Raw genomic sequence first — 16784 nt, forward strand, 5'->3', positions numbered from 1 at the left:
TCAAACCATTTTGACTATTCTAACATTTGGGTGACCATGATGGGTTGCTAGATCCTACTCTTGGTTATGATCATACAATGATTGATATGATTAATGATAAATTCAAATTAGTTTGAATTTATCTAATTTCTAAAATTAATTTATGGATTACATCTTAAGATCATTACCAATGTGTTGGGAGACTAATGGGTCACACACACAAAATGAAATTCAGAAACAAAATGGGATGGGTGATTAAGTAAAACTTAATCAAGTTAGTAGTCATAAACTACTAATCACATAATTAAAATAGTTTAATTAAGTGAAGGGTTAATTCATAATTACATAAGAGTTATGTAATTTCCTATGCATGGGTTGAAATTAACCCTAATTATATAAACCTAGCTTAAGTCTCACTTTCTAAAAGGGTGGAAAAACACAACGCTAACCACTTTATAGCCACCCCTGGTAAAAGGAAAAAAATAGTTTTCTTTTCTAAGGCATTTGGCCAAGGGATGTGTGTGCACTTGGGAAAGTTTGATTCTTGCAATATACCTAACTAGAATTTTCTAAAGGCTAAAGCAATCCTAATCCTTGTGAAGGATTTTGGAGATCATTAGTGTGGACTTTCATTAAAAGTTCCACAAGAACCTCTCGAACAACTTTAGTTTGCTACAATCGAACTCTATGTGAGGTCGATCAAAAGGCTGTTCTAGTTTTTAGATAAAGGATCTAGCTTCCTTTATCTCTAAGGTAACGACTTATGATCATATGCTTGTTGCAAAACTACTTAATGACTTTTAAAAGGCCATTGAATGTGACTTTGGGTAGGTGAGGTTGGTTTTCTATGTTTTATTTCATTTCCATTACATTGTTTAATTTTTGTTGCATTGAAATGCATGGCCGACCCTCTCCCTTCAGTGGTATCAAAGCCTTTTTCAAGGATTTTGAATTACCAAACATGTTTACATGATGACGATCAACTTTTGGAAGTTTTGCATTTCGATTTGGTATTATTTTTCTTCATAACTGATTTTAGAGTTGTGTTTCTCACTTCAGTTTTGAGTTGCGGTTTATGCTTCTATCTAGACTTTAATCTTATATTTTCAAATGGTTTTTAAATCATATTTAAAATATGTTTAAGGCATGGATGATTGTTCCATTGGATACGCAATCAAAGGAAGTGCAAACAACTTCGGTTTAGAAGCTATCTTGAGAAGATAGTATTTAAGTTTTAATTTTCTATTCTATACAATACGAGTTAAATCTAATTTGATCATGTTTTAATCTTTTAAATCATGTTAAAGACCTACCTAGTGTGTTTCTTACTTGTTCTAAGGTTGCACAAACAAAGAATGCATAAAAAAAGGCATGAAATAAAGATTGCACCTAAACCATGTTAAGGACCTACCTAGTGTGTTTTGGTTTTGATTTGTGTTGAATGTCTAGCATGTGAAAAATGGACATGTTCCATATTCAATGCTGGATCAATGGCTAGCAAAATCATGATTTGATCATGCATTTAAGAGGTTGAATTTTAGCACAAAATGAGACAAGGACCGAACTTGCCAAGCTGAAATTTTCAACTTGTAAGTGGGCAAGGAAGTAAAAGCAAAAGGAAGGGGCGGTTTCCGAAAGGAAGTGGAAAAGATAAAAATTGCTCCTATACCCGCTCCAAAGTCAAAATCAAGCAAAAAGAAAGGGAATTAGTTTGGAGGGATAAAAGGTGATCAAGAGGAGCAGATGGTAGCAAAAAAATTGGATTTGGAAGAAGGGTCAATCTTAGATGCAGACTTTAAAACGCAAAATTCAGTTCTTACTAGGGATGCTAAAGAGATTTGGGAGTTGAGTAAAAAGCTTGGTTTATCCTTTATTGAGGACAAGGATGAGGTTATTCTAAAGATTGTAGTGCTCAAAGCAGAAGATGTTGGTGAGGGGAACTCACCACATCAAATCATCATGTAAGTGGTTGGTCAAATGGCAAGTGATTGGGGGAGGGATAAAGAGAAGTACAGAGGGATTCTCATTCTGTATTTCTCAAGGACTTCACTATTGGGTTTGTAAATGTGTACAATGGGTAAGGGAAGTGTTTTGTTTTTTATTTGTTTTGGTGCTAAGTTTTGAGTTGTTGCTATATTTTGAGATCCGTGACAATGTCTTATTTGTTGGTTTTGCGTCTGCATCTTCTTTGTTGGTGTTGTTGGCTCGAAGATGTCAGTGGCATGGTGATCTTAGCTAGTTTGTAGTGCAAGGAGAAACAAGATAGATATGTTGGCTACATACGAGAGCAATCACTCTGCAACGAAAAAGATCTTTAAAACAACAAGTTGAGAGGTCTTTTAGTCTTGTTTGGGGTTAGACAATTGGGAGCAAAAGTGGAATGAGGAAAGGTGTAGGGAAAAATCTCAAGTAATGTAGTTAAGAAGGGAGTAAAATACACACTGTACTATTTTCCTTCATCAAAGTTTTTTTCATTGAGTTTTTCTTGGTAAGGTTTTTAATGAGCTAGTATTTTAAAAACGTATTCTTGAATAGAATTATGTACACTTTTTTCTTAACTCGAATTTTTTCCCAGGAAGTTTTTTCTTAGTAAGGTTTTAATAAGGTATATTTTTAATACAATGGACATTCAAGAGGAATGTTATGAATATATGTGTGAATGTCCATTATGTTATAACCCAATAAGTTCAGATCAAGTCAAATATCGCAATAGGCTAGACACAAGAATTATAATTTGATTTGAACTTTTAGATTTGATTATATATATCTATATTCAGATATAGATTAAATTGAATTAAAATTTAAAAGGGGATATTAACCTGTAAATAGATCTCTAACTTCATTTATAAATTTTTCTTACTTTACTAATACTTTTTTCTCATAATTTCTTTTATAAGTTATATTTAAATTTAAGACATTCTAGATACATAAATTGTTGATTTATTTTAGGTTGGATGCCGAACCTGAAAATCTAACAAAAAATGATAAAAAAATGTAAAACTTTTTACTTAATTATAGTGCCAGTTTATTAAAGCATGAATCGCTTATAAATAACCATTAGAAGTTAGGATAGAGGCCTCGAAATCTTCTAGAATTTACAAATCATATCTCTCTAAGCACTCTGCAATGGCTAACGAATTTTCTCTTGCCTTGTATGAGAAAGTTGCTTGTAAAAACATTATCCAAAGAGCATTGGATATCGCTCTCTTGTTCCTTCTCGTTTCTCTCCTCTTTTATCGCCTCTATTCTCTTAACAACCATGGCTTTGTCTGGCTCCTTGCTTTCTTTTGCGAGTCATGGTTCACGTTCAACTGGTTTCTCCTTGTTAGCTCCAAATGGAATCCTGTAGACTTCAAAACGTATCCAGAAAACCTTGCACAAAGGTAACAAAGAATTTAATTATGATCACTATCATCCTTCTGTTATTGTTTATTACTTAATTATAAGAACTTAAAATTTGTTCATATTTCTTGTCAGGTTTCCCGAGCTTCCCCTTGTGGACATGTTTGTTACGACTGCGGACCCTGTGCTAGAGCCGCCTATTATAACTGTAAACACCATTCTCTCTTTGTTGGCTGTTGATTATCCAGCTGACAAGCTAGCTTGCTATTTATCGGATGATGGCTGCTCCCCTCTCACCTTCTACTCTCTGGTGGAAGCATCAAAATTTGCCAAGCTTTGGGTCCCATTTTGTAAGAAGTACAAAATTCAAGTTAGGGCTCCCTTTAGATACTTCTTGGACGATCCTATATCCTTCACCTCCAGTGCAAATTCTGAGTTCAGACAAGATTGGAAAAAGATGAAGGTAATTCCAACGTCTTTCTACGGTGTTGAGGTTGTGGGTAGAATCATGAGAGTGAAAGAAAAAAAAAATAAGAAAGCGAAGAGCAAAATTAATTAGTATCTTGTTTTGTACCATCCATTTAGGCACCGATCGGCATTTAAATGTGTTCTATATTTCCTTGTAGGCTGAGTATGAGCACCTTAGCCTAAAAATAGAGGAAGCAGGCAGAAAATCAGGGCCATGGGATCTAACAGGCGAGTTTGCTATTTTCTCCAACGTTGAACGCAGCAACCATCCAACTATAATCAAGGTAATGAATGCATTGCCTCAATGTGACAAAAAAAAAAGTCTTCAAGTTTGAATCGTTCTCCCATATTCTAATTATTAATCAAAAGAAAAATTATATTACTTATTTCGATTCAACGAGGGACATATATATAGGGTTTCTATGTGACACATGATCGTTTAATATTAAGTATTTTTATTATTGGTTGATATAAATTTGGAACCATTCAATTGTTTTGTTGTAGGCTATAGGAGATAACAAGCAAAGCTCTTCAGATGGTGATGTGCCACATTTGGTTTACATTTCCAGAGAGAAACGGCCAAAACATGCACATCATTACAAAGCTGGTGCCATGAACGTTCTGGTAAGAATAAGATTCCACTTTAGGCCCAACAAGTTAAATACAAAATTTTATTTCCATTTTTTGAAATTTACCAAACACTTCTCGACAATTAATTAAGTTACGAAATCCAGTTCATTTTTAAAAATTACCATGGAAGCTGGAAACAACTACCTTCAAATCAATTTTGGTGTTTGTATGGAAAACAGACTAGAGTGTCTGGGTTGATCACGAATGCGCCCTACATGCTGAACGTAGACTGTGATATGTTTGTGAATAATCCACAAGTTGTTCGCCAAGCAATGTGTCAGCTTCTGGATTCCAAGAGTGAAAGAGAAATCGCATTTGTTCAGTATCCTCAATGTTTTTATGATGGACCAAAGGATGATCCCTACGGGAACCAACTTGTGGTATTGATGGAAGTGAGTCATACATATATTTCCAAAAACTTGCATGGATTTTCTACTATTCTTTTTTCTCCTTCCTTTTTACTTGCTTTAGAGAATTCATGTTGCTGTGCTAGTATTTGGGCCGTGGAATAGCTGGAATCCAAGGACCTTGCTATAGCGGAACAGGATGTTTTCATAGACGAAAAGTCATCTATGGCCTATGGCCCGATGATTCAGAAAATCAGGGAAGAAATCATACATCAATTAACGGTAACATTTAACGAACATTTTACTATCTTTTAATAATTTCTTTACATGATCCTGTCACTCTGACTAACCTCCGGTGTTAATTATAATAGTAGGAGTATGATGGTTTATTCTTTCTTTTTTAGGAAAATTAACTGATAATGAACCGCTAAAAGAGTTTGGGAAATCAAAGGAGTTTTCGGAATCAGTAACTTATGCATTGAAAGGGAAGAAGGGTTTTTCAAACAACATTTCAGGTTCTCTTGAGGCAGCATTCCAAGTTTCACGTTGTGGCTATGAATTTGGTACTAGCTGGGGAACAAAGGTTAGTCGGAGAAGCCTAACTACTAAAATACTATTAATAATGGAGGTCTAATCTATTCAATTTTTGGTATCATTGATTACATTTCAGGTTGGATGGATATATGGATCCATGACAGAAGATGTCATAACGGGGTTGACGATTCATAAGAAAGGGTGGAAATCCACCTTTCCCATGCCCAACCCACCGGCCTTTCTAGGATGTGCGCCGTCTGGGGGTCCGGCCGCAATGACTCAACAGAAAAGGTGGGCTACAGGCCTGCTTGAAATCCTCGTTAGCGACAAGAGCCCCATATTTGCCACGCTGACCGACAGGCTCCAATTCAGGATGTTCTTAGCATACTTTTGGATTCTTTCTTGGGGCCTCGGCTCAATTCCTGAGTTGTGTTATGCTGCTCTGCCTGCATATTGCATCATCGCCAACTCGCATTTCTTGCCCAAGGTAAGGAGAATCTACATGTAGTATAATATACAATTGACAGGTCGGTCCATGCCTCGTCTTTGTCCTTTAAAGTTTTTATTGTATAGATCCAAAAAGTTAATCAAGTTGAATCAAATATTCGGGTCGTTATGTGTTATTTCATTGTCTCCCACCTCGGAGACACGTACTTTACCAGCTGAAATAGTAAGATTAATTACTACCATTTGCTCTTAAACAAATTAGTATAATGTAATTGTACGAGTTAATTATGTGCACTTATTTTAGAAGAGCGACTTTGTGTGTTTCTAATAGCTAACTCACGTTTAAATGCAGGTCCAGGACCCGGTTATATTGATTCCACTTGCCATTTTTGTGATTTATAACCTGCTCACTCTCAGGGAATACCTCAAAACTGGCATCTCCATCCGAGCATGGTGGAATAACATGAGAATGGGAAGAATAAATGCAGCCTCGGCATACTTATTTGGAACTCTAAGTGTCGTACTTAAACTCTTAGGATTATCTGATACAGTTTTTGAAGTTACACAGAAAGATCAATCTTCTGATGGTGATCAAACTAACGATACCACAAATTTTACTTTCGATGCGTCACCAATTTTTGTGCCGGGCACGACCCTTATGCTGGTGCACCTGACAGCACTGCTCGCCCTCTCCTTAAAGTTGCGACCATTAGTTCATGATGTTGGGCATGTAGTCGGGCTTGGGGAGGTCTTGTGTAGCATATGGGTGGTGCTATGCTTCTTGCCATTTCTGAAAGGGTTGTTTAGAACAGGAAAATATGGGATTCCTTCCTCCACCATATTCAAGTCAACTTCGTTGGCATTAGTTTTTGTTTATTTGTGTAGGACTTCATAGTGTTGACGCTGGGATTATTAACAAAACTTTATATACACTAGAGTGCTTTCTGTGCGATACGTTAGGAAATTGTTATTTTATAGAAATATTATATGAAAAGTTAGTATTATTTTAAATAAAAGTTTAATGTTATGAAAAATAACTTAAGAAAACAAATAAAGATAACCTGAAAGAATAATTAAAGAGAAGAAAGAAAGTATTTAGAGAAAAAAAAAGATCTTATTAAAATGTGTATTTACAAATGAATTGAGGGAACTTATTTATAGATAAATAACCTCTTATCTTGATAGAATTTACAATATGAAGATAACACTTAGCGATTAGATGAATTAAATCATAATCCAATCTAATTTACATCAAATCTAGATATAGATAATATAATAGATATTTACAAAAATATTCATAACACTCTCCCTTAAATATCTATTGTATTAAGAATATGCCTCATTAAAACCTTACAAGAAAAAAACCTCATGAGAAAAAATCCGAGTGAAGAAAAAAGAGTAAATAATTATTTTCAAGAATACGTTTATGAAATACTGCCTCATTAAAAACCTTATCAAGAAAAACCAAGTGGGAAAAACCTTGATGAAAGAAAAGAGTATAATGCGTATTTTACTCCCCCTGGTAACTGTATTATTTAATATCTTTAAAACGGCGCATCCCAATTTTTTGTATCAACTTTTCGAATGTTGCAATAGGAAAGGCTTTAGTAAATAAATCTACTAGATTGTCACTTGAACGAATTTGTTAAACACTAATATCACTTTTTTCTTGGAAATTATGAGTGAAGAAGAATTTTGACGAAATATATTTTGTTCGATCGCCTTTAATGTATCCTTCCTTTAACTGAGCTATGCAAGCAGTATTATCCTCGTATAATGTTGTTGTAATTTCTTTCTTGATTGACAAACCACACGTTTCTCGAATATGTTGAGTTACAGATCTTAACCAAACACATTCACAACTTGCCTCACGAATTGCTAAAATTTTTGCATGGTTAGAAAAAGTAGCAATTATAGTTTGCTTTACATAACGTCATGAAATAACAGTACCTCCATATATGAATAAGTAACCTGTCTGGGATCGAACTTTATGTGGATCTGATAAATATCGTGCATCTGCATAACTAATTAAATCTTATTTTAATGCATTTGAATAATATAAGCCCATCTCCATTGTTCCTCGAAGATATCGAAGTATATGTTTAATTCCATTCTGATGTCTTCGAGTTGGATAAGAACTATATCTTGCTAATAAATTCACAACAAATGATATATCAGGTCGTGTATTGCGAGCAAGAAACATTAATGCTCTAATTGCACTAAGATATGGTACTTTAAGATCAAGAAGTTCTTCATTACCCTCACGAGGTAAAAAATGGTCTTTTTCCACATCTAATGATCTTATAACCATTGGTGAACTCAATGGATGTAATTTGTCCATATAAAATCATTTTAGCACTTTCGCTATATAATTAGATTGATGGACAAAAATTCCATTTGTCAAGTGTTCAATCTGAAGATCCAAACAAAACTTTGTTTTTTCAAGGTCTTTCATCTCAAATTCTTTCTTTAAGTAATCCACAACTTTTGATAACTCTTCAGGAGTTCCAATAATGTTTATATCAGCAACATAAACAGCAATTATCATAAATTCATCTATGAATCTTTTTATAAAAACACATGGGCATATATGATCATTTTTATAACCTTCTTTCAACAAATATTCACTAAGACAATTATAACACATGCATCCGGATTGTTTTAATATATAAAGATTTATTTAATTTAATCGAATAAATCTCCCGAGATTTCAAATTTTGTGCTTTAGGCAACTTAAATCCTTTAGGGATTTTCATATAGATATCATTATCAAGTGAGCCGTATAAATAAGTTGTACCTACACCTATCAAACGCATTTCAAGTGTTTCATGTATTGCCAAACTAATTAAATATCGAAATGTAATTGCATCCACCACAAGAGAACATGTCTCTTCATAATCAAGACCAAGTTTTTGGGTAAAACCTTGTGCGACAAGTCATGCTATATATCTCACAATCTCATCTTTCTCATTTCGTTTCCGCACAAATACCGATTTATATCCCACTAGTTTTACACCATTTGGTGTACGGACTACAAGTCCAAAAACTTCACGTTTTGCAAGTTAATTTAATTCCACTTTGATTACGTCTTTCCACATTAGCCAATCACTTCTATGTCTACATTATTCAACAAATGTAAATTCAAGATCTTCATTTTCTTTCATAATATTGAGCGTTACATTTTATGCAAGAATATCATCGACATTTATATCATTTCGGTTCCATCTTTTTCTCGTCATGACATAATTTATTAAGATCTCTTCATTTTCACTAATTTCATGTACCTGAATTTCTTTTGGAATTATATCAGGGGTTTCTTCTAGAGTTTTTGTTTCCTCTTCTTAATCATCTTGAATATTTGCTTCTTTTCTTTTTCGAGGATTCTTATCTTTGAAACCGATTGGTCTTCCATGCTTCTGGCGTGTCTTAGACTTATTAGCAACAGCAGATTGTCCTACATCAGTTTTGATTGAAGCATTTGCAGCTAGTATATGAGATTTAATTACTCTTTAGGTCAGTATATGCGTTTGGCCATTGATTTGCTATATTTTGCAAACGAATTATCTTTTGAACTTCTTGTTCACATTGATTTGTGCGAGGATTAAAACTAGATAATCACAATATATTCTAAGATATTTCCATTTCTAGTTGCTTATTTTCTCTCCTTAATGTTGAAAAATTGTTTCATCAAAATGATAATCAGTAAACCTTGCAGTGAATAAATCTCCTGTTGAGGGTTTAAGATATTTAATTATAGATAGAGATTCATATCCAACATATATTCTTAACCTCCTTTGAGGACCCATCTTTGTACGTTGTGGTGGAGCAATTGGAACATATACCGCGCATTCAAAAATTTTTAGATAGGAAATATTTGGTTCCTGACCAAAAACTAATTATATAAGGAAGAATTTATGATAACTCGTTGGCCTGATGCATACAAGTACTGCTGCATGCAAAATGGCATATCCTCAAGAAGAAATTGGGAGTTTGGATTTTATAAGTAATGGCCTTGCAATTAGTTTAAGGCGTTTGATAAACGATTCTACTAGACTGTTTTGTGTATGAACATAACTAATAGATTGTTCAACATTTATTCCAATAGATATGCAATATTCATTAAAAGCTTGAGACGTAAATTCACCAACATTGTCAAGACGAATTGTCTTGATTGCATAATCAGAAAAATGTGCTCGCAAACTAATTATTTGTGCAAGTAATCTTGCAAATGTCAAATTGCTAGTTGATAACAAGCACACATGTGATCATTTTGTTGATGCATCAATTAAAACCATAAAATATCTTAATGGTCCACATGATGGATGTATGGGTCCACATATATTACCCTGAATATGTTCCAAAAATGTAAGAGATTCAATCCTAACTTTAGCTGGTGATGGCCTTATAATTAATTTACCTTGAGAGCATGTAGCACATGAGAATTCATTAGATTGAAAAATCTTCTGATTTTTCAATGGATGACCACATGAATTTTTAATAATTTTTTGCATCATTATTGATCTGGGATGGCCTAACATGTCATGCCAAATATTAAAATTATCAGTAAACTTCTAGTTTACATAAGTTTTAATTATTTTAATATTTGTGTAGTATATTTCAAAGGATAAAGTGGGTAATTTTTTCAATATACATTTTTTAACCAATATAATAGATGTAATATAAAGGTATTCAATGTCTTTTTCATTCGTTGTCTTAATATAATATCCATTCAAACGAGTATCTTTAAAACTTAATAAGTTTCTTTAAGACCTAATAGAAAATAATGTATTTTTTTTATTATAAACTTCATTCCTCCAAGTAGTGAAATATTGGCTTTTTCAAAGCCTTCAATTAATCTTGTACTACCAAATATTGTATTGACATTAGCTTCTTCTATTGTCAAGTGGGAAAAATATTTCTTGTTTTTAAATATAGTGTGCGTTGGAGCACTATCTATTAGACATTTATCTTCCTCATTGATTTTGGATCTAATCAGATGAATATCCATATTTTTTTCAAGAAAATAAAACATATATCGTAAAAAACTTATATAAGAGAACATTAAATATAAACTTTGTAATTAAAATACAAAAAAAAATCTTCCTAATAAACATATTGAAACACATTAACTTCTTAATAGAATTATACTAAACATGCCAAGTTCTTAATAGAGTTGTACTAAAACACATCAACATATAATTTAAGAAATTTCATTATTGGGATTTTCATCACTAATCAAATAATCAATCCGTCCTTCAGGGTGGGCAAAAAAATCAACAATATCCAAGTGTGTTATATCAACTTGGCTATCATCTTTAACAAAATTTGTTTCGATATTTTTTCTTTTATCTTTCAGTGATGCTTGATAAAGTTCAACAAGATATTTTGGTGTATGACAGGTACGTGATCAATGGTCTTTCATGCCACATTGATAACAAACATTTTCTATATTCTTTTTACTTTGTCCACTTTTGTCGTTTTCTTGTATCTCTTTACTATTCATCTACTTCTAGTGGGTATTCTTATTATCAGAATAATAATTTGAGTAACTACCATGACTGCAATAATTATGACGACCTTTTCCATGTCCATGATTACGACCACGACCATGACCAGAATTTTTAAATGATATCGCATTCACTTCAAGAAATGGAGAAGAACTAGTTGGGTGAGATTCATGATTTTTCATCAATAGCTCGTTATTCTCCTCAACCACAAGGAGACATGAAATCAGTTCAGATTATTTCTTAAAGCCTTTTCATGATATTGCTGCTACAGGAGCACATTTGAGGCGTGAAAAGTAGAAAATGTTGTTTCTAATAAATCAACATCAGTCACCTTTTCTTCACACAATTTTAGTTTAGAACTAATTATATATAATGCTGAGTTATACTCACTTACAGTTTTAAAATCTTACAATCACAGATGCACCCAATCATAATGAGCTTTTGGTAGAATTACTGTCTTCTAGTAGTCATATATTTCCTTTAGACTTTTCCAAAGATCAACTGGATCTTTTATTGTGAGATACTCAATTTTTAATCCTTCATGAAGATGGTGGTGAAGGAAAATCACTACTTTTGCCTTATCCTGATTGGATGCTTTATTTTCTTCTTTGATTATGTCTCCAATTCCCATAGCATCTAAATGGATTTCAGCATCTAGAATCCAAGATAGATAGTTCTTACTAGTAATATCAAGAGCCACAAATTCAAGCTTTGTAAGATTTGACATTATGACAGCTTAAAAGAAGAACATAAATATTAATATTACACAATATATTGTAATTGGCAAGCAAAACAATAAATTGATTGATGAAAAATAATTAATATAAAATTAAAAATTGACTTATTATAAATTGGTAAAATTTGGGCAAAGTAACAATAGACAAAAATTACCTAAAGAAAAATTAAACTTTGACTTTGTGAAGCTTGAGTGTGAGATATTAGAGAATCGTACTGATAACGTGTTATAAAAAATAACTTAAAAGAACAAATAAAGATAACTTGAAAGAATAATTAAAGAGAAGAGAGAAAGTATTTAGGGAGAGAACAGAGATCTTATTAGAGTGTGTATTTACAAATGAGCTGAGGGGACCTATTTATAGACAAATAACTCATTTATCTTGATAAAATTTACAAGATGAAGATAACATTTAAAGATTAGATGGATTAAATCCTAATCCAATCTAATTTACATCAAATCTAGATATAGATAACATAAATAGATATTTACAAAAATATCCATAACATTTAATTATTTATTTGATATTATTAGAAAACTGTAGTTGAACAAATTGTTAACTTTAATTATGTAGTTGATTTTATCAAAATAGTACAGCTAACTAAATTATTAACATTAAAGTATATATTGATGGTAAAAAAGAATGTAATATTATATAGGATGTTATCAATTATGATAAAAAAAAGAAAAAAAAGTTAAGTATGTTATGTTGAAAACAGTAAATTTTTGAATAATTGATAACTACTCGTGAGCATTGTATTGTATAAGAAGGTATTATTTACTTGTATTTGAACAATTTGAAAGTCATAGTTTAGAAATATTTTTAAAAAGCCAAACCCATTTATACCAACAAAAGGAAAAACACTTGTCAAAAACATAACGGCTAAAAAATTTGTTGAAATTAGAAAAAAAAAAAACCAAACCATAAAATCAAATTAAACATCACGAAAAATAAGAAAAAAAATAAAATAAAAACAAAGAATTCACACAACATTAAAAAAAAAAAAACCTCCAAAACTCATTCCAATCGAAACTTAATTTCAAAGACGAAGACAACAACCTAAATAATAATTAAAACCATAACAAGATCAAAGAACTTAGAGTCCAAAAAAGATCCAAACCAAGCAAAAACTTAGAGAGGAAGACAAGGAGAGCAATAATGGAAATCAAGCATACAAAATGTAAAAAACAAAACAAAAGAACAAACCAAACCAAATTTGGAACAAAGAGTAAACAACCAAGCCAAAGAAATAATAAACCAAATCAAAAGTCAAGAATGGCATCAAATCACAGAAAAATTGCAAATCAAATACAAAAAAGTAAAGAAATCAAGAAGAACAGCACCTCAACGAATCAAATAGCAAAGAAAATGAACAAAAAAGCACCAAAGAAAGAAAGAAAATAAAACAAAGTCAAAAAATGAAAAGAGCAATGAAAAAAAAAAAAAGGAGAAAACGATGAAAAGAACAGAGAAAGTAAGAAATGAGAGAGGTGGGAAACCTGGAGGGAAAGGGTCTAATTTAAAAGCATAGTAATGAAAAAGACCAAAATAATAAGTAAACATATTAAAATCCCAAAACCGCCATCAAGAAAAAGAAAGATTGATGGTGAAAAGACAAAGACGACTCAAAAATCCCACAATCATAAAAAACCTCACTTGTTGCAAATAAAAAAAAAAAAAAACAACCTACAAATGGCTCACTTCTGATTCAATTGGAGCCCAATTGAAACTTCAATTTGAACTCACTTTTAATATATATATATATACACTAGCATGCTGTTCGTGAACTGCGCTCAAGATGAACTAAACATAGAATTTTTGTTTTTAACTGTAGTATAAGATACTTAGAGAAATAGACTAAGAGTAATTTAATCAACATAGAGAATAGTTGCCGAAAGTGTCAATTTTAGAAAATATTTTGTTGCAAAAGATACCACTATCATATCTGTAGGCATTTTAGTAGTTTGCTAATAAGTTTCTTTACAAAAATGGATCAAAAGCTTGTAATTGAATGATGGATATTTAACAATATGGATGCAAGATTACTACCTTCAGACAAAAAGGAGAAGGCGTTTTCATCTGTAATTGTCAAACAACAAAAGTTGAAAAGAAGCTTATAGTAGACTAAGTGATTTTTTATATTTGTTTCTTGGATATTATGTCAAATTGTAATCAAACAATTGTAGTTTATAGGTAAAAGTAAACAATTGAAATAATGTGTAAATGTAATGATGACATGATAGTATAAATTTTATAATATGTTTTTCAAAAAGGATATAATAAGAATGGTAGCTGAATTGGAGAAAAATAATTAAATAATAAAATGAAACAGAAAGTGTGAAAGTTGTATAAATTAATATAATTTTACACAAAACAGTAAAAGTACAATGCAATATATATATATATATATATATATATGAACGAAAATAATTAACAGAGCAAATATAACATCTAAAGGTGTGTATGAACATTCAATTAACAATATCCAAGGACAAAATAATAATATCAATATGATAATAAATTTGAAGTAGTCAAGGATTATGCAAATCAAAGTTTGATATTGATAGCAAAAACAAAGCAAAAATTAGGTTTGGAAAGTAAAAAAAAAAACACACACACATGCACACACTCAGCGGTATATGAGAATGTGCTGCTATTTTCAACTGTTCCATTATAAAACCATTCTAAAAAACTTAAGACAAAAATTGTAATAAGATTTTGAAGCTCAATTATCTGAATCAGTCTTATCTAGGGAACAAAACAACAATAAATAAAATTCTATTAATAATTGTTCTTTGTTTTAGTTAAATTTTATAATTTTGTTCTCTATTTTTAAAAAAATTATAATTTCACCCTTACAAACATTGAATTTCTTGTTTTCACCCCCTCAAACAAAAAATTATAACTCTGTCACCAGTGTGACCAATTACCAACAAAATTTTCATTTTCAATAAAAAGCATTACCTACTTAAGAAAATCTCATGGATTTTTTTATAAATTAAATTTTATTGAAATTTCATCGAAAAAGAAGTAATTTTAACAAAAAATTCTGTCATAAAAGGTTGCTTTTGTTTTTATAGTGTAATTAAGTTGAAAACAATTCCAAAATTAGAGTTTACTCTTTCTTTTATATTTTGAGAAGAAGATTCGAATTTTACTCTTTTTAAGAGAAAGATTATGCATTAATTAATGAACAAAATATTATTTTCATTTGGCTTAAATATTAAGAAAAGCCCTTAACTTTAACGGAAAGTCATTATCCTTTAAATTTTACCTGCTCAATCTTTTAACTTTAAGAAAAAAATTAATTAACAGTTGTCAAACCCAATATTAATTGATATTTTCCATCATGTAATATAAGATGTGGTCACATTATATATCTTGTAGATAGAAAATATCAATTGGCATTAAGTTTACTGTTAATTTTCCGTTAAAATTAAAAGATTTATTTGAATACAAAAGCTCTTTCAAATGCAATAAAAGAAAAGGGATTCTTTTACATAAATGAAATAATTTAGGATTTCTTTTACTATTTAAACCTTTCCATTTCGAAAGGTTTTTAACTCTTAACACTTAACAGATAGTTCCTGTGGGTTTCTTTTACGTAGAATATATATTAACCTTAAGTTATTTTTTAATTAATTAATTTGGCAGGGTCAAGTTTGGGCTGTAAATATCATAATCGGGCCCGGCCTGCCTGAACTTTAAATGAGCCTCAAGTTTGTTCCTAGACCCATCAAACGGGCTTTAAATTTTATCTAAACCCGCTTATAAATCCAACGGACCTTCGGACTTGAACGGAAAACCTGGCCTGTGAAGAGTTTGAAGTCCTGTCACAGAGCTATCGACACATAAGTGACTTGATTGCTGACCGCTATCCAATCTGATTGTGACAAGCCAATGAGGGCTCAAAATTATTTGCCCTTACAGATAATTAACGAATAATACTTAAGTATAATTTCTAGACTATCTTCTAGAAATATGTTAATACTTTTAACTCTCTCCACTCGTTGAAAGGATAAGGAAAAAAAAAACATAAAACTTTTATTGAATTTATATAAAGTATACAATGTAAACGTCTCAAATATAATTTGTTTGAATTCGTTGTTATTTTTTTAAAAAAATTAACTCCAAAGTTCGAATTTCAATTCCTTTTATATACAGTCTCTTAATATTTACCAAAAATTAAAACTCAAAAATCAACAATTTGGACATACATACCTTAATTTATGATATTATATCTCCCTCCTTTTACTAAGTTGAGGGCGTAAGATTTTAGTCTCCATTTTGTTTTTAAATTTTATTATCTATATAATAATATCTTGGAACGAACTTAAATAAGTGACTCGGGCAGGTCCAAGTGACTTTAATAAAATCATTATTCTATTGATTATCAACTTTATTTTCAAGTGAATTGTAAAGGGCGACCTGTGAATCGCTGACATGGAGACCACCAAGTAGTTGTGTAGTAATTGCAAAGCGTCCACAGGCATTAGACATCATCGCTTATGTCATCTCTTTAACATTTCTCTAAGAAACTTACGAGACTGCCAAAAAGGTCGCTTTTCAATCACTCAGTGCCCATTGCATCAGATCACAGAAAAAATGAGAAAAGAACAGACAAGAACCGAAGAAGCCTTGGGTTCTGTCCCCTTCAGTCACTTAATTTCCTCTGAGAGTGGTAGGCCTCAAATTTTTGGGTTACCAGGCTGGAAAGGGGAACGATTTGTGTGGCGGTACTACGTGTCCAGCCTCCAGGTGGCCAGTGGACAATGATACTAACTCGCTCCTCT

At 31.6% G+C, this 16784-nt stretch overlaps 1 protein-coding gene across 2 annotated transcripts; it reads left to right on the forward strand.

The window, feature by feature from the left end:
• Window positions 1-3038: 3038 nt before the first annotated feature.
• On the forward strand, window positions 3039-6701 carry LOC18612301 (cellulose synthase-like protein B4). 2 transcript variants are annotated; one of them, XM_088803062.1, is made up of 9 exons: window positions 3039-3362; window positions 3457-3784; window positions 3948-4073; window positions 4294-4413; window positions 4524-4811; window positions 4913-5048; window positions 5171-5349; window positions 5437-5787; window positions 6100-6701. In XM_088803062.1, exons 1-9 carry the CDS (start codon window positions 3106-3108, stop codon window positions 6640-6642), a joined length of 2328 nt encoding a protein of 775 aa, XP_088659188.1. In that variant the 5' UTR covers window positions 3039-3105; the 3' UTR covers window positions 6643-6701. The 2 variants fall into 2 exon arrangements, with proteins under 2 accessions (XP_088659188.1, XP_007049091.3); XM_007049029.3 differs by having other exon boundaries at window positions 3040-3362; window positions 4599-4811.
• The last annotated feature ends 10083 nt before the right edge of the window (window positions 6702-16784 follow it).

The sequence above is a fragment of the Theobroma cacao genome, chromosome 1 (genome assembly GCF_053813885.1).
Source record: "Theobroma cacao isolate CCN51 chromosome 1, ASM5381388v1, whole genome shotgun sequence".
In the NCBI taxonomy this organism is placed as follows: domain Eukaryota; kingdom Viridiplantae; phylum Streptophyta; class Magnoliopsida; order Malvales; family Malvaceae; genus Theobroma; species Theobroma cacao.

Excerpts from the sequence above, each read along its gene's own strand:
- LOC18612301 (XM_088803062.1), top strand. The coding sequence starts at position 3,106 with ATGGCTAACGAATTTTCTCTTGCCTTGTATGAGAAAGTTGCTTGTAAA. Across the intron at positions 3,785-3,947 it reads AAGATTGGAAAAAGATGAAG|GCTGAGTATGAGCACCTTAG; the intron begins GTAATTCCAACG and ends ATTTCCTTGTAG. Across the intron at positions 5,350-5,436 it reads GTACTAGCTGGGGAACAAAG|GTTGGATGGATATATGGATC; the intron begins GTTAGTCGGAGA and ends ATTACATTTCAG.